Here is a 27,602-nt window from a genome sequence, read left to right as displayed (position 1 = left end):
GCATAACTGTACCTTGGCCTGTTTTGACTTCTGCATGCATACTGAAGTGGAGGGACAAAACTTAAAAGCTTTGGGTTTTTACTCAAAGATGTCTGTATATTCAAAATGAAAGGCTTTTCTGATCTTGTCAGAGGACAGCAAATAACCAGAAATACATATTTTTAAAAATATGGCCTGTTGTATCAGAAGCACTTCTTAATGATTAAAAACAGTTAATAAGCTGCTGTGGGTATTTTTTTTTTTAACCTAGGTTTTGCTTTCCTCTGCAAGGCATATAAATAGCTATAGCAAAACACTATAACTCCCAGTCTTGAATGAAAGAATAAAACATAATAGTTTCTTATCTGCTTGACCAAATTTGATAAGTTACCAAGCAAATAGGAGTTTCCTCTGTCATTTTCAGCTCTTCTTTCCTGGAGGTCAGCCTCTAGACAAGATCTCAAAGCCAGAAACCCAACCATTTAAAGGATGTCACTCTAAAAATAATTGAATCCTTGAAGAGTCCCTTTGAAAAATGTTTCCAAAAAGAATAATCTTTAATGCTTTGCGAAACCACATGTAAAAAAATGCATAAACAATTGGATTAAATGCAGAATTTAAATAACCAAACCAAACCAAAGCATCAATGAGAATAGGAGGAGCCATATAATTCATAAATGGATCAGTTGCTGTAAGGAAGAAGAATGGGCTCCAGCATATAAAAAATACTCCCATTATTATACATAATGTCCTTGCAGCTTTCCTTTCTCTGCAGCATGAAATGTGGTGCTTCATTTCACATCTCTTCTTTTGGCTAATTGCTTCAATGGATCTTGCATGCCTCTTGGCTATAGAGTATATCTTCCTATAGACATACAGCATAACAAATCCAGGGATGTAAAAAGACACTACGGAGGCCACAACACCTGAAGTTTCACTAAAGAAGAGAAAGCATCCTCCTGCACAATGGATGTGATTATAAATCTCTTCTGCTCCTAGCAGATTTAGTTCTAGAAAGATCATCCCAAAAGCAAAACCAGCAGGGACAGTCCAACTTATGAATATCATGACCAGGATAACAAAAGTATTTATCTTTGATTTGTATCTTAGAGGGTCACACACAGCATAGTAACGATCAATGGATATGAAAGAAAGATGGAAGATGGAAGCTGTGCTCAGCATAATGTCCATGCTTGTGTGGATCTTGCAGAAGAAGTCGCCAAAATACCAGCAGTGCTCAACAGAGCGCACCATGCTGCAAGGCATGACGAGGAATCCCAGCAAAAAGTCAGCTGTGGCCATGGAAAGTATCAAGAAGTTGGTAGGCGTGTGGAGCTGCTTAAAATGTGATATTGAGATGATAACCATAAGATTTCCAAACACTGTGGCCAGAATAATGCAAACCATGAAGATATACATGGAAATGCGGATACTGTTTGACCAGCTGCTCTTTATGCAAGAGCCATTTACAGATTCACAACACAGTTGCATCCTTACTGAGGTACCAAATCCATGCAGCGATAGGGCACAGCTTATATGGCACGTCTTAATGCTGAGGGACGTTTACAGCCATTTTTTCGTTTCTTTGTGAGAGAAGCTGAAGGAAGAAAAAAAAAAAAGCAATCATAAACACCTTCATCTAGTTGAATGTGTAGAAAATTCACATTTCATTACTTATGAAAGATGAAATTATTTTGCAATTATAAATTTAATAGAATGAGACTTTTATCATAAGATTTCCCTTGAAGCACATATCTCATTTGATAAAATAAAATGTATAATTGGGTGTCCTCACACCTGAATAACAGTGGGTCCCATTGCACTGGGCAATGTATTGGGTTTTCCTGGCAAAGTTTAGGTAGCAGGTGGGCTTCAGGGGTGGCCTCTGTGAGCAGAGCCCAGCAGCTGCCCCATGTCAAATCAGAGCCAGCTCCAGCTGGCTCCAAAAGGGACCTGCTGCTGGCCAGAGCCAAGCCAGGGAGTGACGCTAGTTGGGCCTCTTTGAGAGCAGATTTAAGAAAGGGAAAAAACTGCTGTGCAACAGTAGCTGGGAGAGGGAAAAAACTGCTGTGCATGCACAGGGCTGGTGAGCACTGAGTACCTGGTAGTGGAAATGGGTTAGCCTTGGTCTTAGAGGCACAAAATACATGTAAATGCCTGGCCACAAATATTGAGATGAGAATCCTTTTGAGGACATCTGATGAAAATGTGTGTTTGTGTAAAACCAGAGGGACATCTTTCTGCTGTACAGGCCTGATGCAGTCTGATTTCCGAGAGGGTAGCCCACATTCGCAGGGGAGACCACTGCCCAGTGAACAGCAAACATGCTCAGCACAGCCTCAGGAACGAAGTGAGAAGTTATACATCAGCATTAACCTCACAGCTTGGGCACAGGACAGACATGGGCACCTCTCAGCTGCCTTCCTGGCATGGCAGGGAGACCTCTGCTGCATCGAGGCTCCATCAGGCCCTCAGAAGACCCCAGGGCACAGGCCTGGGCCCTCCCTACAGCCTGTTCTGGGCTGCTTGGCCTGAGTGTGTGGCAGTCTCCATTCCCGCAGGCTGGCAGCCTCTCCTCCAGACCTGTCCCGACAGAGGGGGCTGAACCTGTTGTACACCTGGCAAAATCAAAATGTTTCCATGAACCCCTCATTTTCAGGCAGATGGCACTGCTTGGCCAGATCAAGTCTTACTGTAAACTCCTGTAGGCTTGAGCTGTGAGTTGGCATGTAGGGAAAAAAAATGTATGAGGAGAAATAAAGTTTTCTGATCTTACACTGCAGAAATGTAATGGAAGAGCCTGACTACTCTGAAGCCCTAAATGCCATTTACGTAAACATCTTTAATGTCAGGCTCTAGTTTATTTCAGCAGTAGTAGTTTAGCATTGTTATGTGTAATTATTTTGTTGATACTGCTTTGGAGAAGGACAGACATGGAGAGAAATATTTGCTGAACATTGCTTTAGTCTGCTTCATTATTTGCTTATTTAGGATGCAAATATTGCTGTCCTTCTCTTGTGAGTGCAGTAATTTGACTATTTTGCTAGTCTCTCTCTTTTTTTTTTTTTTTCCAAAAGCATTTCATGAAAGTATTCAAGCATTTGGCAATGAACATTCATTCTGGTTTTCCTTTAATTAATAGAAAAATAATATTATCATGAAAAAGAGATCATCACCATATGCTACTCAGTATCAATATGATATAACGTGACTGTTTAAGTCAGAAAAATACTGACACAGCAATTCAACCACTTAACCCATTTGCTTTGGGCTTTGATGCCTGTGTTTCTTTTGGACAGAACATAACAGAATAAAGTATGTTTTCCCCTGTTGAAACAAATTTTCTTACAAGCACATTGTGCTGTTAAAGCTAACTAGAAGTCAAATGCAGATGATAAACTATAGCTTGCAGACCCCTGACAGCTACCATGAACAGCCTGTGTTATACAGACAGGCTTTCTATTGCTAGACATTGGCTGTCTCATTTTAGGTGGTGGCACCCAAGCACCAGGGATGCAGTGTACCCAGGAGGTACCTTCAGGAATACAGGACAGATGGAATCTGAGTGTGTACATTTACTGTTTGGTGTGCATCTTGCTTTCTCTTTTTCTGCTTGCTAATTATTTAAAACAATCTTTGTTCTTTTACACTTTTCTGTAAATATCAGATTTTGCATATTTTTCCTTCACCTTTAGTCAGTATTTTCATACTACCTATTATTCCTTCTTTTGGCATATTTCCACCCAAAATAGAGAAAGCACAGCCAGCTGGATTTTTATTAACGCAAAATTTCACAACAGAAAATATTAAATGACAATTTAACTATATACTGTACAGAATTAAAAAAAAAAAAAAAAAAGAAAAAAAAAAGAAGAAGAAAAAAGTTTAAGTTCATTTAGATTGGAAATGTGTCACATAGATTTTTACCTTCATTTTATGTGTAAAGAAACTAAACAAATATGGTAAAATGGGATATGAAGCCAAACAAAAAGAATTAAGGTGTTACTTCTAGTTTCCTCTTCAACTTTTTGTTGTCTCTGTTTTCTTATGTTCTCTGACAGTGCAAATGTTTAGCCTAAATGAATATGATTTCCCATGGAAAAAAAAAAAATCTTAAAAAAAAAAACAAAACACTTATTTTCAGGGGATTTTTTGCTGTAGTTGTTGCTTCTAAACTGAAAGAAGAAACTCCATCCAAAAAAGGAGTGAGGGAAAAAAAAAAAAGAGAGAGAAAATTAAAAAAAAGAACAAATTGTGCGATTCTGCTCAAGTGTGTTTTGCATGACAACAGAACCAAAATAAATCTAAATTCCTGTGGCAAACTGTCCAAATGGGCTGAAGAAGTTTTCAACAAGAAAGTAGGATACTTCCCTTAATTACAATGAGCAGTTGGCTTAAAATATGATACAATATGAAGCACCCTTTAAAAAAACTGCTGTCCTACCTTTCTCTCCTGATGCTGGGTGGAAGTCTGCTCTTGGTGCTCATTTGTTTTCTGCTCATTCAGTGGCATCTTTCCTTTTAAAGATGCTCTCAAAAGGCAGCTGAGGCTCCTCATCATCATAACTGTTCTGGTAGCATACATTTTGAGAGCATACAATCCAGAACAGCCTCCCAGAGCTCCCAGAATACTGCTTAGGATATTGGGTGTAATGAATGGCACTCTTGACCCATTGTCTCAGAAGCAGCTGTTAATAGTAGCTCATACTCTATATTTTGTCATCTACTCATCTTTGTTTAACAGACCTTATTTATAGGTACATTTAATTCATCTGAAGTACGTTTACTTGTTTAATTAAACATTGTGGTCACTTTGTGAGCAGTCCAAGATTACCTAGGAGCAGAACAAAAACTGTCATGTAGTCTTTCTTCTGTAAGCTTTGGTAGTTAATAGCAATATGTAACGTTTCCCTTGAAATACTGTGTACAAATTGACATGATGTGTATTTGTCAGCCTAATTCTGCTTACTCTACTGAACAAATAAGTTTAATATAACAGGCTAATCAGTTAACAGCTATGTGCAAAATACAGCTACTGAAAAGGTGTTTAAAGTAAACAGCTATTATTGACTGTACTGGAGTCACTGATGAGGATCATTCTTTTCATGCTGCACAAAGGACAACGCAGACCTTTGTAACAACGATGCTGCTGGACATCACAGACTATTAATATGGTGATCATCACCTAAAGCCCACCCATTCAGGGACATATACAACAATGTAGATTAAGATTATGCTTCTTGCCAACTATGGTTCATGACCTGGTTTAGCTGCTTCATCATATAGGCTGCCCAGGGAAGTGGTGGAGTCACCATCCCTGGAGGTCTTTAAAAGACGTTTAGATGTAGAGCTTAGGGATATGGTTTAGTGGAGGACTTGTTAGTGTTAGGTCAGAGGTTGGACTAGGTGATCTTGGAGGTCTCTTCCAACCTAAATGATTCCATGATTCTATGATCATATTATGTGCACAAAAATTCAAGCCTATTCAAAAAACTCAGTTCCTTTATTTTTCTTGAAGACTGGGGTGTTACAATGCAAGGTTCTCCTTGCAATGGGAAGAGAGTTTGCCAACTAAAAAAAAAGTGTAAAAAACTTTCCAGATGAGTGAGAAATCATTTGAGACAGTCAACAGGATAGAGACAGCACAGATCCGATTGCTTAGAGATGGAGAAATGTCAAAGAGATTATAGGCACCCTAATGCTTGTCTCTGAGAGGAGCCTTCACCCTTTCGAAATTCATGCCTGTGAGCCTTCCTTGGAGCCAGGCATTTTTCTTTGAGGACTGAATTTTTGAGGACTGAATTTTTGAGGATTTTGAGGACTTGGTAATTACCATCTAGACAAACACATTTTATAGGAAGGTAAAATTTAGGGGAACAGGGTGACATTGCCTCAGTTTGTACCAAACTCATAATTATGAAGAGATCTGATGGCCAGCTCGCTATAGGGACTTAGTCAAAGGACATACATGGATGCAAGCACACACTGCTCTCTTGCCATGCTTCTCCTTTGAGAAGTATTGTGGCCAAATCTCAAGGGGCTGATCTGGAAAAGTAGCTCTCCTTGATGTGCTTTCAAGAAGAGCTTTCATGTGTTTCGGAAGCAGCAATTAGCCAAATCCCTACATCCTCTGGGATCCCACTGCCACCACAATCAGGGCAGACAATCTGGAAAGCGTATCTATGCTCTGAGCAGCTCTGCTCCTTCAGCTAGCATCCATCTAGGAAAACTGTGCTTGTTTGTTTGTTTGCGTGTTTGTTTTTGTTTGTTTGTTTTGTTTTTCTGCCTTTTTTCACAGTCAGATTTTTAGTCTGGCTAGTGGGTGCTTTTCTCCAGTTTCTGACTTACTATCCATTCTTCCTCTTACATGTGACATTTCTCCAGTAAGCGACTTGATTTTTTTTAAACTTGCTCAGGACTGTGGAAAGGTTAGGAGTTCTAAGGCAGATGAATAAAATGAGGAGGAAGAGCTCAAAACCTGATAAAGATGATATGTTGTAGGGTTATTATATTCATCAGATAGCTTTATGACAGTCATTTCTTGTTTGCCTGTGCTGTGCATCTTTGGAATATGCTGGTGGAGGGGAAGTTCAAACAACAAATCTGAGAGCAGCCATTTTGAGTGTAGAACCCCTGGGGAAAGCCACGTTTGCTCTCTAGCTATAGCTATCAGTAATGTTTACGTAGTTTATATAGTTTAAAATACTTAAATGTATTTTGAAAAGAAAATGGAGAGAAAGTAGAAAGGTCATAGTACAGGTGTTTGTTGTTGTTGGTGGTGGCGGTTTTTTTTGTTTGTTTGTTTGTTTGTTTTTTCCCTGACATGAGTGTAGCTGGGCTCTCACCTCGACTTCACCCTACAGAAGAAAGGACAGATCCTCCAGGGCCTCCCATGGCCAGCCTTCTGCTTCTACCAAAATCTCAGTTGGCTAAGGGAGAAGGAGAAAGCTGCAAGTATGGGCAGGGGTGGTGTGTAATAGTGAAATGTTTAGTGAAATGAACGTAGCAGCTTCTAAGATGCCAAGATAATTAAGTATTTAAGAATGTCAAATTGACAACTAATTTAGAGCAACAAAGAAATGCTGGTAACGAGTACTAATATTATAGGTGCAACTGCTTCATATAGGCATTTTGTTGCTGCTTAATACTGATGTGGATCAAAATATTCTCAGACTTCCAGTTTATAGTATCATAGAGATATATATCAAGCTCTATATTTGCATCCACAGAACACTTATGAATAGTCACCATTCAACAGTCTTTTGGGTCTGTAATATTATAGTAAAACAGTTATACATCAAAATTCAAAATGAAGACTTGTCTACAAAATCATTGCTGTGGCTTTCTTTTTTTTTTTTTCAAGATTTACATTTTTGTAATAATTAGTTTGCAGATTCTTGGATACAGAGAAAAACAAGAAAAAGAGATGTTTTCACATAGCCTATCATACATGGGTTATCTACATTAAAATAAAATAAAAATAAAAAATAAGTATATGATTATTAAAACAGAAAAGACAGGGAAAAAAAAAAAAAAAAATCCCAGGGAATGGAAATAGTACTTTTGCCAGATCTCAAACTCATCTAAACTTGTTCAGAAATGGTTCTGTCCTTCTTTGGGAAGAATTTTGGCAAGAATGTGGAAAGGACAGCAGAAATAGGAAGGAGCAGAATGCATCTAAGGAGTGAGAACAGTCCCCATGGAGGAAAACAAATATATATATATATATAAAAGCTGGACAGCAGTGATTTCAGCTGAGGGTCTTGTTTACATTTATTTGGGCATGGTTTGGTCATTTGGCAGAAAATGTTGATTTGCAGTATCCATTAGACAGAGGAAAGTTTCTCATTTTCATATTGTTCGTTTTAAAAACTGGATCTCTCCAAGGAATTTAAAATTACTATCTGAGATGGCCCCATGGTTGAAGAGGAATTTTTAAAGTATGTAACTCCACTCACCATTTATGCAGTCCTCAGAAAATAAAAAGCACATCATTACAAGAAGTTATCTTCTTAAGTTTCCATTTGTACATTTGAAATCTGGGTAAAATGCACAAATTGCCAGTAAGCCATTAATTCAAAATAAATATTTAATTATATGGATTAAATGGGAAGATGTACCAACTACTGAGCTGAACATTATTGCTGCAAACCTGGTGTAATTCTGGACAATCTGAAGTTAGACCAGATTTATAACAGGGAAATTTAAAGAACAGATGAGTTGATCGACCTCTAGATCTTTTTCCATTGTTTATATTCTTACTTTTCAGTGCAAAACATTACTTTTCCTTGCCAAGTAGAAATAGCTGTTTATACAGAGAAACATGATGTTTATGCAGTTTCTTAAAGTATATTTTTTAGGCTCAACCCCCAAAATGAGATAAATGCAACTCTGAAATGCACAGAGAAGTAAGAGATTCTAGCAAGAAAAAAAATAATGTTTCTACAGCAACACAAAACACATCTGTCCAAACCCAAGAAACTCACTCTGCACAGGGAGGGTTGTAAATTTTTTATAGCCCTGCTATTAGCAGAAGATACTGCCCCTGACACCAGCACCAGGAAGCTCCCTGGAGGGCAGGAGCAGCCCTTTGGTGCTCTCTCCAGGAGGTCTGGCAAGTACCCCGAGCCGTGGTGCCAAAGCAAGTCAGGTTCTCTGTGCCTTTCTGCTGTCCCCATGCACCCACCAGTCCCAAAGCAGCACACTCAGGACCGTGGCCAGTTTGTAGGCATTTTGGTGGCCTCCAAACACCAATGTGAAGGCAAAATGTTTTTGCCTTCCAATGTGAAGGCAAAAATGGAGGAGGGAGGCAGCGAGCAGCAAGCACATAGGATCCCAGCTAGGTCACTCCACATCCTCATGGAATAGCTCCACAGAAAGTGAAGAGCATTGCTCCTCATTCGTAGCTGTGCCTGAAAAGAGGTTTGCCCTCTAGCTATGTTCCTCTTTGAGGTATTGGGAATTAACAGCTTTTAAAATGATCCTCTGAGCCACTTCCAAAGTCTTACTACTGTTGATGCTGTTGCTGCTCAGTGCAGAAAGAATCGTAAGTGCTAGCCACGGAAAATTCATCACCGATAATAATAATATTAATAATAATTTCCTAAACTAGCATATTAGCATCTATCTGTATGTGAGAAGGTAAGACCGTACCTGCTCAGGAGCTATTTCCTCATCACGAACCGGCGCAACCTGCGGATACAGCACAATAGTGACTCATCCCACACGGAGCCCACAGCTTGGCAGCTGCCTACTTTAGTCTGACTCTGGATTAGAGCCCGCTGGAAACATCTCAGCAACAGAATGACGTAGGTATTAAATATTCAGAAAAGATAAGCAGACAATAAATCTGTTCTGTCACAAGCCGGTTGCATATGCAAAGATGAATGAATCTGAAATAAGTTAAAGCCAGGCTCATGGAAAGAAGCATACAAAAGAAAAATGCATGTTTATTATGGTTAAAGTCTAGATGGAGCTAACAGCACTGAACTGTTGCTACTAAGATAGCCTCATGGTTTCTACCTCAGGGCTCTACTTTCAATTTTGTTAGACTTTGACAAGCTTTAGCAATTTGAGTTATTTTAGAAAATTTGATGTGTCTATCCAAGACTTTCAAAGAAATCCAACCACAGTACTTCAACAGTATCTGCGAACAAGACAGATTTAAAAAAGAAAAAAAGGGAAAAAAAAAAAGAAAAAAAAAAGATATTGTTTCTTCTTGATTAAAAAAAATCTGCTTATCTTCTATGTACAATGCCCTGCTGTTTACAATGCCCTTTACAGCAGGGCCTTAAAAGGTGTTGATTCCCTATTTATACCTTTTTCCATCTCAGAGGAACTATACCTAAATATGGCCAAATTGTAAATCAGCAGCAGTCAAACCACAACTTGTTTGTTTCTAAAGCACAGCTCATTTACCATCATGAGTAAACTCTGAGGTTTCTCTGAGCCCTGAGCATGATGTGTGTGGCTCTGGTCACAGCGTCTCCCTGGGGACTTGGTGTTGGGGCAGGTTAGGGAGATAAGAAAGCATGAGCCTGGCAAGGCAGCACAGGGGACATGGAACTGAACAGGAGGGACAACTCTTGGTGAAAGGAAGGTCTTGGAAGGTCACGTTTTGGTTTGGAGGGGTGGCTGCTCTATAGGAAGCCATTGAAAAATAAAATGGTCCACAAAGGCTTATATGTCAATAAGCAATCTCCTGTTGCTTACAGGACTCACATCACAGTACTCTCTGCCACCTTTCACAAATGTTAGATTTTACTATGATAGGCGCATGTTGCTTGACTAGAAACACTGAGTAAATTTGAATGTTTCTAATTTCCCATCCGTAAGCCCAACAGATTGAAGATGCCAGCGCTACTGCACCCTGGGCCATTTTTAAGTGGAGGAACCAACCTGTGCCATCTTCTGCTTCTGCAGTTGTTTTCTGCTGCAGGAAGCAGCAGCACCGTGCACGAGCATCTCTGGTGCCATGTCACTGCAGGTGCAGCAGTTCAACCTACACAGAAACTACCAGCTTCAGAAACTGTGCCCTTTCACGCCCACCCTCTGCTGCCCCATCTCAGGAAGATATGCATGGGCAGTCTGACTTTTCACCAGAACAGTTTCCTCAGTAGCTGATATACATGTATGTCATTTAAATATGCTTTGGGAATCACCAAATGGGAGGTAAGGACCTCATGGATTCAGTTTGAATTTGATTTATTATTTGCTATCAAGTTCCTGTTTGCTATCCATCTCTTGCACAATACCTGTGAGACTGGAAGGAACAGATGGCAGGAACAGGAGGTTTACATCCTTAGATGGTTCTCCACCAGCCTGCATAACTTTTTGTTCTTGCAAGCAATGGTTGGTGGAAAAAAAAAAAAAAAAAAAAGTAAATCTTTCTCCCTCTCTCTGTGTGTCTCTCTGTTTTGTTTTTGTTGCTGTTTTCCCTTTTCTGGTGAGCAATGTTGTTCACATCTGCAACCTTTGCTGCTTCTTCTGTTCCTTGCAAGTCTCATTGCTCTGTGTGTCTATATGGCCTAATGCTCTAAGTGGACCCTTGTACAAGTCCCTATTCTCATTTCCATCCCTTCTATTATGCTCTGTATGCGTCTGTTAACACATGGTATTAGGTGGGTCATTGAACATCATCTTCATTTTCTGGGTTCATGCCAAGAGCTGATTTTTACAAGTAGGTTGCAATTACAGCTGAAGTCAGTGATAACAATGTTTTGAATGCTTCTTAAATATAGAAAGTATTTTTGTAATATGTAATATATTCTTGCATCTCAAGTTATTTTTGGCTACTGTAAACATCAGTTCATTTGCACTTCATCTTCTCTATGCAAGAGGATAGAAATTATTCTTCAGTTTGTAGAAGTGCTGCTATGACAAATGTTCTTAAGATATGAAGATATCATCAAATGATAAGCCTCAGAAAATCAAGGAGGGCTATGTGTTGCATCCTTGGTGAAAGAAGAGCAATGATCTGTAAGAAAAGATTCAGTAAAAAACAACTGGCATTTTAAGACTCTTGGTAAAATCCAAGAGAGGTTACATGAAGTAACTGTTGTAGGAACCCCAACTGAGAGAGGCTGCATGCTTACTTTTGATTTAGTCTAATGCTGAACTTGGAAGAATCCCTGCAAACAGAGGCTAATGTTAACACGAATAAACAATCTGCAATGTCTAGTGTAACATTAAAGAAAGGCTTAGGAAGTCTTCAACATAAATGAATGTTTAAAACTGTTGCTAAGCAATATGGATGATCAAACTTAAGTTTTATTGTTTTAAAACTCCGGTCTTTATAAATAAAGCCATCTGATACTCGAGGTATAGCTAAATGACATCTGTTATGAAAGGCACCACACATGTACTTTTACCCACACCTGCCAAACCTTTCTGTCTTTCAGTTTAGCTACCAGGAAGTACATCATTGTGCCTTAATGGCTGTGTTTTAACAGCTTGCTCTTCCCTTTTTTATCTCCGTGTCAGATATATTTGATTTCTGCTTGGGCAAACATAATTATTCTTTCGAACAATAACTTTCCGGGAATGAATTATGACGTGCTTTTGCAATTTGGAATCACGGTATATCCCAAATTGCAAGGGACCCACAAGGATCATTGAGTCCAACTCATGGATGCACACAAGACCCTACAGAAATCAGACCTTATTGTCTGAGAGCATTGTCCAAGTGCTTTTTGAACTCTGTCAGGCTCAGTGACATGACCACTGCCCTGGGGAGCCTGTCTCAGTGCAGAATGTCTCTGGGTGCAGAACCTTTCCCTAACCCCCAGCCTGACCCTCCCCTGCCCCAGCTCCATGCCATTCCCTCGGGTCCTGTCGCTGTCCCCAGAGAGCAGAGCTCAGCGCCTGCCCCTCCGCTCCCCTCCTGAGGGAGCTGCAGGCCACCGTGAGGCCTCCCCTCAGCCTGCTCTGCTCTGGGCTGAACAAACCAGGGAACCTCAGCCGCTCCTAATACATCTTGCTCTCTAGAGCCTTCACTATCTTCATAGCCCTCCTTTGGACACTCTCTAATAATTTTATGTCCTTCCTAAAGTGTGGTGCCCAAAACTGCACACAGTACTTGACGTGAGGTGGCACCAGAGCAGAGCAAGACAGCCTCTTCCCTCAACCAGTTAGCAATGCCATACTTCATGCACCTTGGACATGGCTGGCCCTCTTGGCTGCCAGGGCACACTGCCATCTCATGTTCAACTTGCTGTTGACCAGAACCCACAGATCCCTTTCTGTGGGGCTGCTCTCCAACCTCTCATTCACCAGTCTGTATGTGTAGGAGGGTTGCCCTGTCCAAGGTGCACAATCCTGTACTTGCTGTTGTTAAATTTCATATTGTTGGAGATTTGGTTATGTTACCTGTTGTGTCCAACTCAGTGTTAAGAGCATCTCTGAGAAAGCTAGAGAAGATAACTACTAACCAATTAAGGGGTGGAAGAAAACAAATGTTTGCACATTTTGGACCAATTTTTTTACAGTTTCTGTTTGTCAGCTGGGTGGCAAAAACAAGTATTAGGAATTCTATGGGGCCGGTGAACCTAACTGCTGCCAAGGTGACAGTTATATGGATCACTATCTATAGGATCTCTCCTGGGCAGAGCCAATGACTTCCAAACCTGGCCAGGCCCTGCTAAGTGGTGTGAGGGCTACCTTGCAGGGTAAACTGAAAAGAAGACAGAGTCCAGCTGTCTGAATTCAGATGTACATCTCTTTCTCTGCAGATGCACAATCGGCAGATGTAAGCTGACGTACTAACATTGATTTTAGTAGTAGTATATCTACCTCACTGTCTCCATTTATCTTTATCAGACCTCAATGAAAAGATCATTAGGTTAAGATGTTTGGCCCTTAGTGGAGACAAACTGAAAAAAGGAAAGAGAGAAAGCATGTTAGATAGCAGTATTTAGCTAGCACAATAATAAACGCTATCTGAAAAACTTTGGAAGGTCTCTAACAAGGAATAGGGAGTATATCCTACAAAGTCTATGACGTAGCAGTGACTACCTTACTAGGCCTAAAGTTCACTCTATTCTTTTTGCTCAGTTTAAGGGACTTGGTGCTAAAATGTCAAAGCTTCTTGTTATTATATATTTTCCCTAAGATTTTCATAAATGTTTCAGAATGATGTTTTGATCTTTTCAAAGCTATTCATAACTTTGACAGGAATTACTAGGGAAGTTTTGCCTGAAAATTAAACTGAGCTGGATATTTTCAGTGATTGGTGTCTGTGAGGAAGAAAAAGAATTCAAACAAAAAGTTCCTGCATTCACAGTGAGGGTTCAAAATCACCGGAATTGCACAAGCCCCTAGATGATCACTAAGGCTTTGCAATACTTCAGTTTTCTCTGAAACTATGAGACTTCCTTGCTTTTTTTCCCATGAATACTCATCACAAAATTTTATCAACACAAGCAGTGGGCATATGTTTATGCTACACCTGAAACAGCAGCTGACATTTTGCTTTCCCCACAGATGATTGAGGGAATTAGGGTTTGAGGCCCAGCTATGAACCTCACGTCCTAGCACATGGTAGTCCTCATGCAAACAATTAGTACAGATCTTTGCCAAGTTTTAGCTCTTCACTAATGCTTATAATTCCTCAATAAGTCAATACAACTTTAATGAAAAGAAGTTACACCTGTGTGTAGTATTTTTCATTACTGAAATCTCTTTTCTAATTTCTACCTAGCAGGTAGGAAGATAAGTGCATAGCTGGTTAAATTTCTTAGAATTCAACATAAACTCTTGCAGGTGAATAGGATTTGTTCCATTCTTCTCCAACTTCAGAAAGATTTTTATAAATTAAAAAATAAATTATAAAAATTAAATTATAAATTATAAAATATAAAATTCAGTGGTATTTGAAAGCTACTATGGTCTATATGATGAAATATCTTTCCTTATTTCCTGCTTTGTTTTAGTTAAAAATTACATTTACGGACAAATATTTTATTGTCAATTTTATTTCATAGATTCCTTTTCAATTAATAGAATATGTAGTAAACTTCACTATGCACAGTATCAGATTATTCCAATTTTAGTTGGTCTTGTTCTGCCATTAAAAAATATTAACTCCTTCCTACACTTCTTTTTACTCTTGCATCCTTACACCATCAATGCTACAAGGCTAGGAGGTCATCAAAATACACATTAATGTTAAAAGCAGCAAATGATGATGGATAGGCAGAGTTATAATCATGTAATTGTAATTACAGTGTGTTTTTTATATTGTACATATTTCTAGTACAAATTCACTAATGCCATGAGAATATCTGAACAGACAGTTCAGATAAGTGTGTAAGTATGACTTACACACTTAAAATATTGCATGGTTGTTGTAAATATTTTAATACTTTCACAGATGGAAGCTCCAAGTGCCTTTGTTAATTATCAATTTTTTTCTAAACTGACAGATAAGATATTGCTGTCAATAAGCTAAGCTTCTGCTTCACAAGACCTATCATCCCTAGTTTTTCTAGCTGATACACAGGTAGACACTAGGTAAGACTGTTATGGATATCTGTGGCTTCTGTAGGAAGTGCTGTTTGTCTACAGCATCAGTTTTTGAGAGGTTTATTTTTAGAAGGTGTGCTGTAATTCTTCTCTATGGGCTCCATGACATGTTACAGACTTCAATAAGCCACTGAGAAGTGTTCCTATATTAGCTGTAGTAAGCCTTATAATAATTACTGATACCTTTATTAACCTTTGCAAGTCATTGCTCTTTTCAGTTTTCCTGCCTTGATGGTGGACAGTGACCCGGCAAACAATATCTGGATGAGGTGGGGGCTACAGTTTGGTTCTTGGTTAATTAGAAATGTATGAATTCTTCATCTCAAACACAGGGCATGGCCTTTCTGTCTGTCATCCACTAAATCTGCACTGAATCTGTGTACTTAGGAATGATTACTGTCAGTAATTCACATATGATAAGATGAGTTGTTCATAAATGTTTTGTATTATTGTGGCTAATAGTTGTACAATCTCTGATTGTGCCTCACTGGTCCATGCTATTTAATGGATAACTTGAGGTTATAATGATTAAAATATGTGTACAAGAACAAGGCTGTAGTGTCCTGTTCTCTTAAAAATAACAGATTATTTTGATTCTGTCACTCTACTGTTGCTCAAGGTCTGCTTGCCTTAATTCAATGTGGACAATATAATACATTAGATTTTACACAGAGCTTAAGTTTTCCCAAAGGTGTTACCAGTCTTATTTAAGTCAGCCATAAAATTTGGATTACATTTGTTTTAATGCAGTATTTTTCTACCTTCATCTGAAGTCTTGCACCAGTAAAACCTCTTAAGGATTTGTTTTTCTCTCTGTATGACCAGAGACACTGTGTAAAGGCGTGTCTTGTTTGCTTACCAAGAAAGCGTATTGACAAGAGAAGAGAAAGTTTTTCGAGTTCCGAGAAGGATGGAGTTCATGAGGATACCATCTGGAGTAGCTTTTGGGGTGGAGTCACAGACATTAATTACATTAAAAATTAATTTGATTCTTCTTTGGCATGTTTACCCCAGGGTCAGCAAACACTCTTGATCTTTCAGAAACTCAAATACTTTCCCCTAAGGAAAACATAAGAGAGGCTATTTATTTGTTTGTATGGTTATTTATTTATTTCACAAAAGATCAACTAAATTCTCTCTTTTCCAATTTCTACCTAGCAGCTGGTTAAATTTCTTAGAATTCAGCGCAAACTCTTGTAGGTGAATGGGATTTGTTGCATTCTTCTCCAGATTCAGAAAGATTATTATAAATTTCATGTCAATTTGGAATGCACGAAATACTCGGGATTTAGAGTATGAGCATCTTGAAAAATGCTGTTTTGCGAGTGACACTGATGATCTGTGAAGCATGGAACATCTAAAACGTCCCAAAATAACTCTTTTTTTTTTTTTTTTTTTGGATTAACATGTAAAAGTATTGATTCCAACCAGTGAAATCATATTTTATTCAGGTGATTCGACTGCAACAAAAACAGAAGTCAAATTATGTTCACATGCAGCTACAGTAGAAGTTCCTCTCTTTTTTTCCCCCTCTCTCTCTCTTTTTTTTTTTTTTTCTACCATGCTAGTAAATCTAGGCAGGTTAATAAAAGCATATTTTGCCCGAAGTGCTGAAGGTGCAGCTGAGTAAGAGATGGAGGTGAGTGACAGGGTGCATAAGAAGGAGGTCCCTGGAGTTTGCAGCTCTTGCAGCACCTGTGTGGTAAGAGGGCTGCAGGAAGCAGCCTTTTTAAAATTTTAAGGTCATTTTCAGTACCGGAGTTTCAATGTCAGGGTAGCACTTGCCTTTCTCAGAGCATTTGTGAGGTGTTAGTTACTCTTTTACCTCTTTAGGGGCACATGGATGAGTGAGCAGCACTCGGAGAATGGATGGGAAAGCACCACCTTAGGGACCACCCCCAAGGCAAAGCTCCTGGCTGCTCAGCTGCAGAGACACTTCTCACTCTACGTATGTGGCTGATGACACCCAGTGCAAACCAATGGACCTACATTGTCAACAGGTTGACACTGGAGGTCTTCATAACCAACATGCTTATTCTTGTTTGCCCTTCAGAAATTGCTGCTGGTTACAAACCATAAAAGTTCCTGGAGTGTACCAGACTGGGAGCAGGGGATCAGCTCCCACCCATCAGCATGGTCTTCTACATCTGGATATTATGAACCCTGTACCCATTACATGACCAACAGTACTGCTGTTGAGGAGTCAACTTCTCTCTTGACCAAAACCTGTTTGATCAAGGACTGTCCTGGGTTACAACCTTAGGCCAGGTGAGAAAAGGGTGAGATGCTGGACAAGCCACAAGGCAGCACAGCCTTGAGGGCTTGCAAGTTTGAATAACTGCTCCCAAGTAGCACAATCCCTCCCCTGAATATAAACTCAGCTATTTTATTTCCAGGATGAAACAAAGGAACCTCCAAAGTTGGACGCTGAGAATCAGCACCACAAGGAAAACAAAAATAAGAGGATTACAACAAATTCTGGATAATGTACATTGGTGTGCTTGTGGTGGGAAGCCACAGAGTTTTTCTATTGTGCCACAGTTAGGGCAGCGCAATGCTAAGCATAGTGCATGCTGTATGCCAGTGATATGAAGGGCAGTAGATGCAAAAGGCTATGGGATAAGTATTAAGGCAGGGAGCACTCCACGGCATACGTGATGAAATGAGGCCTGTTCTCTGCAGAACATGGTAGATATAAACCAGACCCAGGGCTGCCAAGTTTCACATGACCCAAGTAATGGGACATAGATATAATAATGGCTACAAGTCCCAAATAATGCACATTTCTCATACTACATGGTCAAATGTGTCTCGGGTACTAAAACATTACATATTTCATTCATTTCCAGAGTTTTGAAGAAATTTTCCAAATACCCAGTGGAATGTTCTAATATACTATGTTTAAGTCTGATCTGAAATGCTTGGACCCAACACGTGTATGCCATGATTGCCATGTGTGCCATGCAAGCTCAGAGGGATTGCAGAACTGAAGGTCCTTTACGGAGCAGACTTGGTGTCTGTGTGGGTCATGGAGAACCACTTTCTCTCTCTGAGATTGCACCTAAAACCATTACAAAGCTGTTTTTTTCTTCATAGTTAAGTACCGTGGTCTGAATGTCATCAAGGCCCATTAAGCATTAGGAAGGCCCTGCTGAATGGTGTGTAAGGCTGAGGAACATGGACACTTTTTCATGCAGTGTTCATGCAGTCTGAAAAACAGGAAGGGACAACAAGGCTTCTCTGGGGAAGATTTGTTCAGCATTAAATTAGCAAACTTCACATCACACATTTTAGTATCAGTGTCTGACTAGTGTTATCCTGGCAACCTACATTATATCTTTGAAAATAAAAAAAAAATTCTAATCAGAGACTTCATCTGACTGAGCATAAATAATAATTGCATTGGCTCAAGCACTATTTAAATGATGTACCACTGATATAGGTACACAACAGAGTGTTCACATCTCTTTCTCCTAAATAAACTCAACTGCCACAACTGCTAAACAGAAGCGTAAGACTGCAGAACAGGAATGATACAGGATAACTGCCACAAATCATGAGGAGCTCATGGTCACCATGGGAAATTCTCATTCTGCCTATGCTACTTGTGTAACAGTTAAGGAGTTACATTATGGGGAGTTTCGCAGGGGATGCTTCAGGTCCTTTTCGTAACGTCTTCCAAAAAGTGTTGCTGTTAAGAGTGGTTTTGATGTGGTATTCTTACTTTCCAGACGTCCATCAGGTAGCACCTAGATGAAAAGAGAAAGAGTGATTTTATTACCCACTAACAGAGTAGCAGTATTGCATGGTACAAAAGGGATAGGCCTTAGAGGTCAAATAATTATACACAGAACTTTTTAAAGACGATCCTCTGTTTCATGCATGGAAATGTTCTTGCACTTCAGGCACTGAAACAGAGCTCAGAAAATTGAAGTATCATGCTCAGCTCTGCCACTGCCTTCCCACATTTCCTTGGACCTGAAAGTCTTGAAAGTCCTTCCAGCTCCATCTTTGTAAGAAAGATCATTTCCTCCATCTCTAAAGAATACAAGAGTGGCAATAGCTGGTTTGTTAGTTACTTGTACATGGTGATGTAGGTTATATCTAGGTGTCCTGGTTTCAGTTAGGACAGAGTTAATTCTCTTCCTAGTAGCTGGTGGAATGCTGTGTTTTGGCTTAGGATGAGAAGAGTGCTGATAACACCCCGATGTTTTAATTGTTGCAGAGCAGTGCTTATACTAAGCCAAGGACATCTCAGCTTCTTGCTCTGTCCTGCCAACGGGCAGGCTGGGGGTACAGCAAGAGCTGGGAGGGGACAGACCCAGGACAGGTGACCCAAACTAGCCAAAGGGGTATTCCATACCATCTGACGTCATGCTAAACAATATCTAGGGGTGGCTAGCCGGGGGAGGGGGCCGGGACTGCTCGGGGTTAGGCTGGGCATCGGTCAGCGGGTGGTGAGCAATTGCATTGTGCATCACTTGTTTGTACACATTATTAATAGTAGTACTATTATCACCATTGTATTATTATTGTTATTATTATTATTTTCCTGTCTTATTAAACTGTCTTTATCTAAACTCACGGGCTTCACTTTCCATTTCTCTCCCCCATCCCAGAGAGGGAGGGGGGAGGGTGAGCGAACGGCTGCGTGGTGTTTAGCTGCCGGCCGGGTTAAACCACGACACTAGGACAGTAATATTAAATCTTTTTCTTTGTAGACCCCTAAACAATTTCCAGATGGAAGTAAAAAGAATTGTGGTCTAATGGACATAGGTTGCTTTTCTTAGCTACTTTTTACAGATCTGTCTGAAATCATTGTACACAACCTATGGGTACCTGTAACTTTTTTAGAGCCTCTATGACAGTAGTACGCATATATATGATAAGATAAACTTGTTTCCTCTAAAGCTCTACGAGCTTTTTTCATTGACTTCATTGTCTCTTGCAAACTATTAAACAACTCTTACAAATCAATAAAGATTTCATCTAGTCTTTTACATAAATGTAATCTGAAGTTTATGGATGGAAACATATTTTGACAAATATATGAAATTTCATGTAAAAAAAGTATTAAACCTGACAAATCACTTAAAAATACCTTTCCGTATTTTTAACTGCATTAGATCTCTACCCTTATGCATAATACTCATTACTAATTGAAAGCTGCTATTTATAGCTTTGGGCTGTGAAGTGGGAATGCATACTTGCTAAAGAAAACACTGAAGAGATTATCAGCCTTAGCATCTATATGTTCTTCTCGATGAGGATGAACTCAGTACATGTGTTTAACTGTCCTCTTCTGTAGAACTGGAGTGGTTCTGACTTAGCTGCCATAGCAGTTTCCCTTCCAGTACCACAGCCTTGAAAACCTTGTGTCAAACAGTTTTGGAGTGTCCCATTACCTCAAATTCCCCAGGGGCCAGCTGCACGTCGCTGTACAAGACCTCTGGAAAGACGTAGTTAGTGCCAAACGTGCCGCTGAGGGAGAACATGTCAAACTTGGTCTGCGCAGTCTCCACCGGCTGCCCACATGTGCTCAGGTCTGTGCTCTTACACTTGAGCAGTGTGCATACCTGTGGTGAGAGGATATAGAAAAGTAACATGCAGTAGGATTTCAATAATCTAGAGCTGGACTTGATAGAAAAAAAAAAAAAAATTCTTATGATGTAGGAATGAGCAAATGTTTTGGAATGATTCATTAATTTTGGTATATACAACCCATTCTCAACCCTTCTGAACCAATTACCTGCCAATGGTATTTTATGACAGAACCATGAAGCCCATCAAATGCACCAAGTACATAAATTTCATCGTTGCTCTTGTTTGACATCCTGTAGGTCAAATGACAACAGAGGTCCTTCTGGCAAACTGTATAATTTCCATCTTCGTGCTTGAGTTCACTGAAAGTGAATATATCACGCCGGACAGCTCCCAGAAAAGTGATATCTTCTGTAAAGTTTTTCACGCTTGTAGCGTACAAGCTCCAGTTGACTGCAGGAGGGTAGGTGGGAGAAAGACGGGGTCGTGCACTCAGCTCGGCTACCAGGAGACGTCCCTCTTCTGTCTTACTGTTGTAATAGTAGGCGGCCGCTCCGCCCGGCGTGAACAGCCCACTCCCTGCAAACGACACGCACGGCACCCACTGTTACCACCTCCCAGCGGGTGGCACCGTGGGCTCTGTCACCTGTAAACATGAGGCTGTCTTCAGACAACTCGTTAATGAAAACTGTGGAAGAATTTTAAAGTGTGGAGACACTAAAATACACATCCATAATTTAAAAAAACGTAAATCTAAAATCCAAAGGTTTTTTGCTTCATTGGATCTTGAATCTGAGACTTCAGAGGCAATTTCACACAAGGCCATATATATTTTTAATGACTTACATTAATTATGACAGAAATTAGAGCTCTGGAAGTGATATATATGCCAAGAAGGAAACTGTGGGCATAATTACATTTCATAAAAGGAAACCTAGAGCAGTGCCCAAATTCAACCCAGTATCTTAACGGCAGACAAAAATGTTCCTTTGTGGCTTTCACTTCTGCTTTGGGGAGTAGCTATATATGCAGCTAGAAAAATGTTTTCTCAGTTAACAGAAAAAAAAATGGCAGTAGACATCTATTCGTATCGAACCAAAATATATCATCTCGAATTCTTCATCAGCAACAAAAATCTGAAAATGCTTTATTCAATACAAAAGAGAATTCCTTTTTTTTTTTTTCTGTTTTTTTTTTTTTTTTTTGGGGGGGGGGTTATTAAGTTATGTTTAAAACATTTTTATCCATTTAACTGTTGATTGAAATTTAAAAAACAAAAAAAATGCTGCCTCTAAACAAGATGGTGAACATTTAACTGAATGTTTGTGCCATTTCTGAAAGAAAACCTTGCTTTTGAAGTACCAAAATTTAATGTCATTCTAATATTACCTCTCCCTGAACTTTCATCATTTTCTTGCCAGTAGTGGTTTACTGCATTCAACACAGCATCAAGAATATTTTTAGTCTTCTTGAAATACTGTTTTCCGGAGACTTTGCTATTTCAAAACAATGTTGCCTGCTTCTGAATCCTGTACTATGAAGACTATTCCCCTTTTCCCCAGGGCAACTCACCTGTCATAGACATTCTGATGTTGTGAGTATTTGCTGACAATAAATTGACTCTCATGCCCATTGCCCATGCAGAGTGAAATTCCACAGCAGTCAGAAAGGGCAGGACGTTCATCCAGGCCGTTGGGAAGAGCACCGTGTCCACCTGGAGCTCACTCACCAGCACCACAGCAGGCTCCCGGAAAAGGATGTCGAAGCAAGTGAAAATGCCAAACTTTCCAAAGGGTGTCTTGAAGGTGACAAGTTCTGGCTCTTTAGGGTAATTAAACTGTGTTTCTTGTCTAAATAGGTTGTACTGCAGGCAAAGAAAATGGCATATCAGAAACTAAAAATAAGGCAATATTATTAGCTGCCACTTTTTTATCTGAGATTAAAGCAAAACTGTGGGTTGAGATTCCTTTGGGTAAAGGAAATCTCAAAGCTTCCTCGACAGCCACTGGAGATGTCCAGGGAAGGCTCAGTGGTGACTGGGAGTCAAAGGAAGTAAAACCCTCACCCAGAGGTTTGTTGAGCAGGAGGTGGATGCGTCCCTAATGTCTACTGGCAGCAGTGCTGAGCAAATGCTAACTGCTAAATGCTGTCAAGGCATCACCTGAGAAAGTGCTGCCTGGTTTGGCTAAAACTGTGCTGAGAACCAGCTAACATTTACTGAGCATGGCCAACTGTGCCAATGTTTCATTCCAGTTTGCTCTCATTAATGTAGTCTTGAGGCATTTGATAGCCAGCATGCCTTCTGCAGCTGCGGTGCTCCTGGGAACAGTGCCCGATGGATCAAGTGTTTGCCTGCTCTTCCCTCTGGCCACAAGAGCCTTGCATTGGATTGGCTGTCACTCTACAATTACCTAACGTTATTGTATAAATCTGCTGAAATCAGTGCCAAAGAGATGAAATGTATACTGATGATCAATTACAGGGTGATGCCGAAGTGCCTCTTTACCTTGTGGTAACGAGCCACCAGTTTCCCTTCTGAGTCAAAGACAACATCGGTGTTGTACTGGTAGCGACCATCACTGGGGCAGCTGGGATCACTGGAATTGCACGACTTCTTGTCCCCGATGTTTGCAACCACATAGATGGAGTTATTCCTGGCCATGCAGCTGAGTCGTTCCAGCACTGGTGTTGGAGCAAATCTAAGATGTTTTATATGAAATAAACAAAAACATCAACAACAAAATTACAAGTTTAAGTTTGAATATTTTTGAATGTATTCAAACTTACTGTTCCACTAACTGCATATCCCCAGGTGGCGTAAAAGGGAAAGATCGCTTCTGTTCTTTTTCTCCTCTCTGTTCATAGCATCATTTTGAATTCCTGGTGTCTTTTAACTGTAAAAAAGGGGCTCCCTGTGCTCTTCTTTCCTGTACCCTTAAAGAAACTAAGTTGTTGTTTTCTGTGTGCATATAATTCCCAGCTAACATACAAACAAAGCTATGGACAGCTTCAGAAAACAAGGGAGAGAATAAACCAATATATAGGTATAAACTTAAAATAACTTAAAAATTAATGATCAGGAAAATCTGAGTCTCAGTTTCAAAAGACCTTTTTAAAAACTCTTCACTCTGTTTAAGGCAGCTGTCTATAAACCATTGGTAAAGAGTGGTCACAACGTTTACAGACCCTTGAAATCTTGCTACATAAAGCCCCAAAACAGAAGAATACTAAATCTTAGTTGAGAGGCAACCCTTATCCCCTTGGTGTCCCCGGCTGACACACATTCAGAGAAGCCTGGTGTGCCATAGCAGACTGTGTAAGTAGTTGGATTCCTGAAAGGCATTTCATTCAAATCTAGAGAAATATTTTGTGCTATTTGATTAAGAAATCATTCCGGCCACATGAGCTGAGATCTGAATCACCTTGTTTAATCCATGCTTTTGCCATGATAATTAACTGGTTTATAGTTACAAAAAACTTTCTCGAGTAGTCAGAAGTGGTAAGCTTTTGCATGATTTCAAAATAATGATGTTGCCTAAAATTTCCTCATTTTCCTCCTCTTCTAATTTTCAAAAGTGAAGCTGTTTCAATGCTTTTTATCTTGCATATTTCAAATACATTTAATTAAGAGTTCTTTTTGAAGCATTTAATTTATACAGCATTTGGGATTTTTAAGAGATTAAAAAATTAATCAGTTCCTAGGCATTTTTCAGGAACAGCTCACAACTCCACGGGACACCAGCTTAAAACCAGACAAACAGCTGCAGAAGGAATCACCTTGTGGGATCAATGCAGGGAATCCAGTTCACCTCTGGATCGGGAATGTCCTCCAGGTACGGGTAGATGGCTTCTCTTGTGAAAACCCAGCCATAAATGCCATCCTCAGGAGTCACAATGATGTGCGCACCCTGGCAGAAGAGGCTCTGTTAAGAAGTCTCCATCAGTACATCCCCGCAGAGGGGTGTCAGCGGGAGGAGAACACACGATTAACACCACTTGGGATACATCTCGTACCTGCTGGGCTGCTTCCTTGATGGCTCCTTCCAAGATGTCCATGTTCTTGTTCATCAGGGCCAAAGCATCTTCAGGAGAAACTGTCTCTTGAGCGGCACGTGGCAGGATGACGGCGTGCTCGTACACAGCCGCAATGAAGGTGTCTGAGGCCAGGGCCTGCAGGGCTGCCAGGGCAAACACCGCAGCGTGCACTACAGGCCAGGGAGGGATCATGGCTGCTGCCTGGCAATTGCTTGAATGCTCTGAGTCTGGAAGAGTCATGAGGAATATAAAGTAGAAGGGAAGAGGAGGAGTAAAGTTTGTAACAGGTTTGTTTTGGAAGTAATCTTCTATTGAGTAATCTGGGGAAGTACAGTGCATGTCAACATTCAAGAACATTCATTTATGGTAAGAAGAGAAAGAAACAGTTGCATAAATTGGATCATTTCCAATTTAAAATGTCATAAATAAAAGGTGAACAAATGGCTAAGAGAATGTGCTAGGAGCAACACAGGTCTACAAGCGTCTTCACAGAAGGATCGCTTACAAGCTCCATTCGCATCTTTCTCCAGGCTTCCACACTGATCTCTGCGCTAGCCCAGGCTCTCATGGTGAGGGCACACTGTTCCACACAAATTCACTCTGGCTTCTATCAGTTAAAAATGCAGCCAGGGTTGAGGTCAGACCACCTGCATGCAGTGGAGCGTAGCCGCAGCTGATACCACATACAGTTATAAGCTATGTGGTCTTGCCACGCTATGCTCTTGTGGCCAATAACTTATCATATCTAGAGTACTTTAGAGCATCCTCCCTCCCAGGTACACACTGTAGTATACACTAACCCTTGAACTGTTCTGATCTTTCTGCCTAGAGCTGAAATACTAACTAGTTTTTTGAAGATTAAACAACAAACCTTTTTTGCTATTTTATGAAAAGCAATTTTTTTCACAGTAATTAATTAGAAATTGCTTATAGCAAGCAATTTTTATTCCTCACAAAGAGTAATTTTTTGCATATTTTGGAAATAGCACTTTGCTACAATAGCTCCAGGTGCTTCATTAACAGTCCACTGTTAGAAGCTGCATCGTGCCTGTGAGGATGAAGGAACATAACCTGGCTAATCATCTTGACTTTTCAGTAAGACATCAACAAACATACTCTTCATCCTGACAACATCCTCCTCTTCACTATGCAGCTCCATCCAGAAATCTTACTTCTGTCCATCAGCATCAAGGCCTCCTCAGAAGAAGCAGGCAAGAGCACACTGTGCTCATAGACGGCTGCAATGTAGCTGTCCAGGGCCCAGGCCTCAAGAGCAGACAGCACCAAAACCGGACAGCAGAGGCACGAGCCCTGAAAAGCCCCAGACCTGAAATCTGGAAGTCACCCACAAGAAGGACCAGGGTGAGCAAAATCAGGGGACTTTAATAGGGAAAGTCTTGCAGAAACCTGGGAATTCTCCAGAGCACCAGAAAGTTGACACCATGCGATGCAATCACGGTGTCCCTAAAGACTCAAATATCAAAGGTCGGAGAGCCACAGGCATTGAGCAATCCTGCCCCACGGTTACACCACCGAAAGAGAAGTCGCCGCTGTGCTGCAGCTGAAGAAACGCATTGCCGGCCAGATTCACCGAGTGTTCAGGCCCGGCATTACTCTAATAAGTTGAAAGCAAGCCCAGGTCACAGTGGGAAAACAAGCCAGAGGAGTTTAGGAAATCACAGCAAAGACCGGAACAGACACATTCCTGGCCAAAGTGCAGGGTGTGGGGTGCAGGCAGGGCTGCCAGAGGTGGGTGCTTGGGCACCGCCTGTGCCACCCCTGGCTTAGGGCTGTGGGGCCTCTGGGGGCCGCTCCACATCACAGCAGGGATGCCAGCAGGCTGCTTGTCTGGGCAAACCTGTTAGGACACCGCTCCATAACTGAGCTCAGCGGATCTCTAGTCCTCAAAGATCTCTGTTAGAGCAGCATTGTCCTTGGGAGCCATAATTCCTAAATTTTGCCCATTGCACCCTGCTTTAGTTACATCTACAGATCACCCCATTGTAAATCTTGAAGCTGAAGCTGCACCTGCAGAAAAAAATCACATTTGCTAAGGTTTCTTACCTTCTTTGTTCCTGATTCAGCTGTCAGATAAAGAAATGTTTTTGTTTTTTTTCCTGTACTGGCCTGGAAGAATAGTCTATTGTTATCAGTGGTTACGCACAGACTTATCTTTATGCACAGTGAGTTGGTATGTGGACGAATGGGTAGATTTGGAAAGGATTATACTCTGTATGCCTGCCTCACTTCATGCAACAACACATTTCATGATTATGAATATTATGCAATCTTTGCGGCAAAAAGAATTTAGTGCAATAACGGCTTATGCCAGCCTTCTATGAGAAAACATTCAACATTCAAACACATAAATCTACCTAGTCAGACAGCAGTGGTCTTTGAACCAAATCCTAAATTCAAAGTACTTGCCAGGTTCAGGGTTGGGATCACATTCATTTCCATTGCCAGGTTCAGGGTTGGGATCACATCCATTTCCTTAGCCAAAGGACTTGTACTAGCAGGGAACAGTCCTGAAGGATCTGCCTCCCAGCCTCACCACATGCTCCTACTACATCCTTTCTACACTGCAAGATGAAACCTCCTTGCATACCATAGCATCCTTTAAACTCAGATCCTTTCCTCAGGCAAGTTGCGTCATGACCCGCCAGGTTCCTGGGGGACGAGGAGTGTCTGCACTGAGTCTGTATACCTGGGAAGAGGATCAGACTGAATAAACCCTTGCTAAATTGAGATCCGTCTGGGGGCAGGCAACAACTGACAGAAACAGCAAAGAAGGTTTTGAGAGAGCGTGGCTCTAGCAGCACTGATGTTGAGCTTCCATGAGTCAGAGCATGGTATAGAGTACATGGTATAGGGTTAGGAAGATTTGGGATTTTGATGAACAAGTTCATGCTATTGTATTGTGTCACAACTATTTATTTGTCTTTGAAAGCAGAAAGGTCATATGGTGCCCAGCAGTGATAACTAGTGCTGGAGTCCAGATAGGATTTGCATTTCTATCTTCTTGT

At 40.5% G+C, this 27,602-nt stretch overlaps 2 protein-coding genes across 3 annotated transcripts; both read right to left on the bottom strand.

Moving 5' to 3' along the window:
* Positions 1-466: 466 nt before the first annotated feature.
* On the bottom strand, positions 467-9,271 carry TAAR1 (trace amine associated receptor 1). 2 transcript variants are annotated; one of them, XM_038177698.2, is made up of 3 exons: positions 9,133-9,256; positions 7,938-8,018; positions 467-1,576 (listed from the first exon to the last, which is right to left on the bottom strand). In XM_038177698.2, the coding sequence occupies exon 3, from the start codon at positions 1,468-1,470 to the stop codon at positions 472-474; it is 999 nt and encodes a 332-aa protein (XP_038033626.1). In that variant the 5' UTR covers positions 1,471-1,576; positions 7,938-8,018; positions 9,133-9,256; the 3' UTR covers positions 467-471. The 2 variants fall into 2 exon arrangements, with proteins under 2 accessions (XP_038033626.1, XP_021125909.1); XM_021270234.4 differs by lacking the exon at positions 7,938-8,018 and having other exon boundaries at positions 9,133-9,271.
* Positions 9,272-16,428: 7,157 nt separating this feature from the next.
* Positions 16,429-26,734, bottom strand: LOC101798651 (pantetheinase). Its single transcript, XM_013096548.5, has 8 exons — positions 26,641-26,734; positions 24,556-24,803; positions 24,319-24,449; positions 23,048-23,240; positions 22,114-22,405; positions 20,750-21,120; positions 20,406-20,576; positions 16,429-18,749 (listed from the first exon to the last, which is right to left on the bottom strand). The coding sequence occupies exons 2-8, from the start codon at positions 24,766-24,768 to the stop codon at positions 18,630-18,632; spliced, it is 1,491 nt and encodes a 496-aa protein (XP_012952002.3). The 5' UTR covers positions 24,769-24,803; positions 26,641-26,734; the 3' UTR covers positions 16,429-18,629.
* Positions 26,735-27,602: the final 868 nt, after the last annotated feature.

This window comes from Anas platyrhynchos, chromosome 3, assembly GCF_047663525.1.
Source record: "Anas platyrhynchos isolate ZD024472 breed Pekin duck chromosome 3, IASCAAS_PekinDuck_T2T, whole genome shotgun sequence".
Taxonomy (NCBI): Eukaryota; Metazoa; Chordata; class Aves; order Anseriformes; family Anatidae; genus Anas; species Anas platyrhynchos.
This window is presented reverse-complemented; position numbering and strand designations above follow the sequence as displayed.

Bases quoted from the DNA above. Each gene is read 5' to 3' on its own strand.
- TAAR1 (XM_021270234.4), bottom strand. From the start codon at position 1,470: ATGCAACTGTGTTGTGAATCTGTAAATGGCTCTTGCATAAAGAGCAGC.
- LOC101798651 (XM_013096548.5), bottom strand. From the start codon at position 24,768: ATGATCCCTCCCTGGCCTGTAGTGCACGCTGCGGTGTTTGCCCTGGCA. The intron at 24,450-24,555 runs GTACGAGATGTA...CTCTTCTGCCAG, and splicing joins TCAAGGAAGCAGCCCAGCAG to GGTGCGCACATCATTGTGAC. The intron at 18,750-20,405 runs GTAATGGGACAC...CTTTTCATCTAG, and splicing joins TGGCCCCTGGGGAATTTGAG to GTGCTACCTGATGGACGTCT.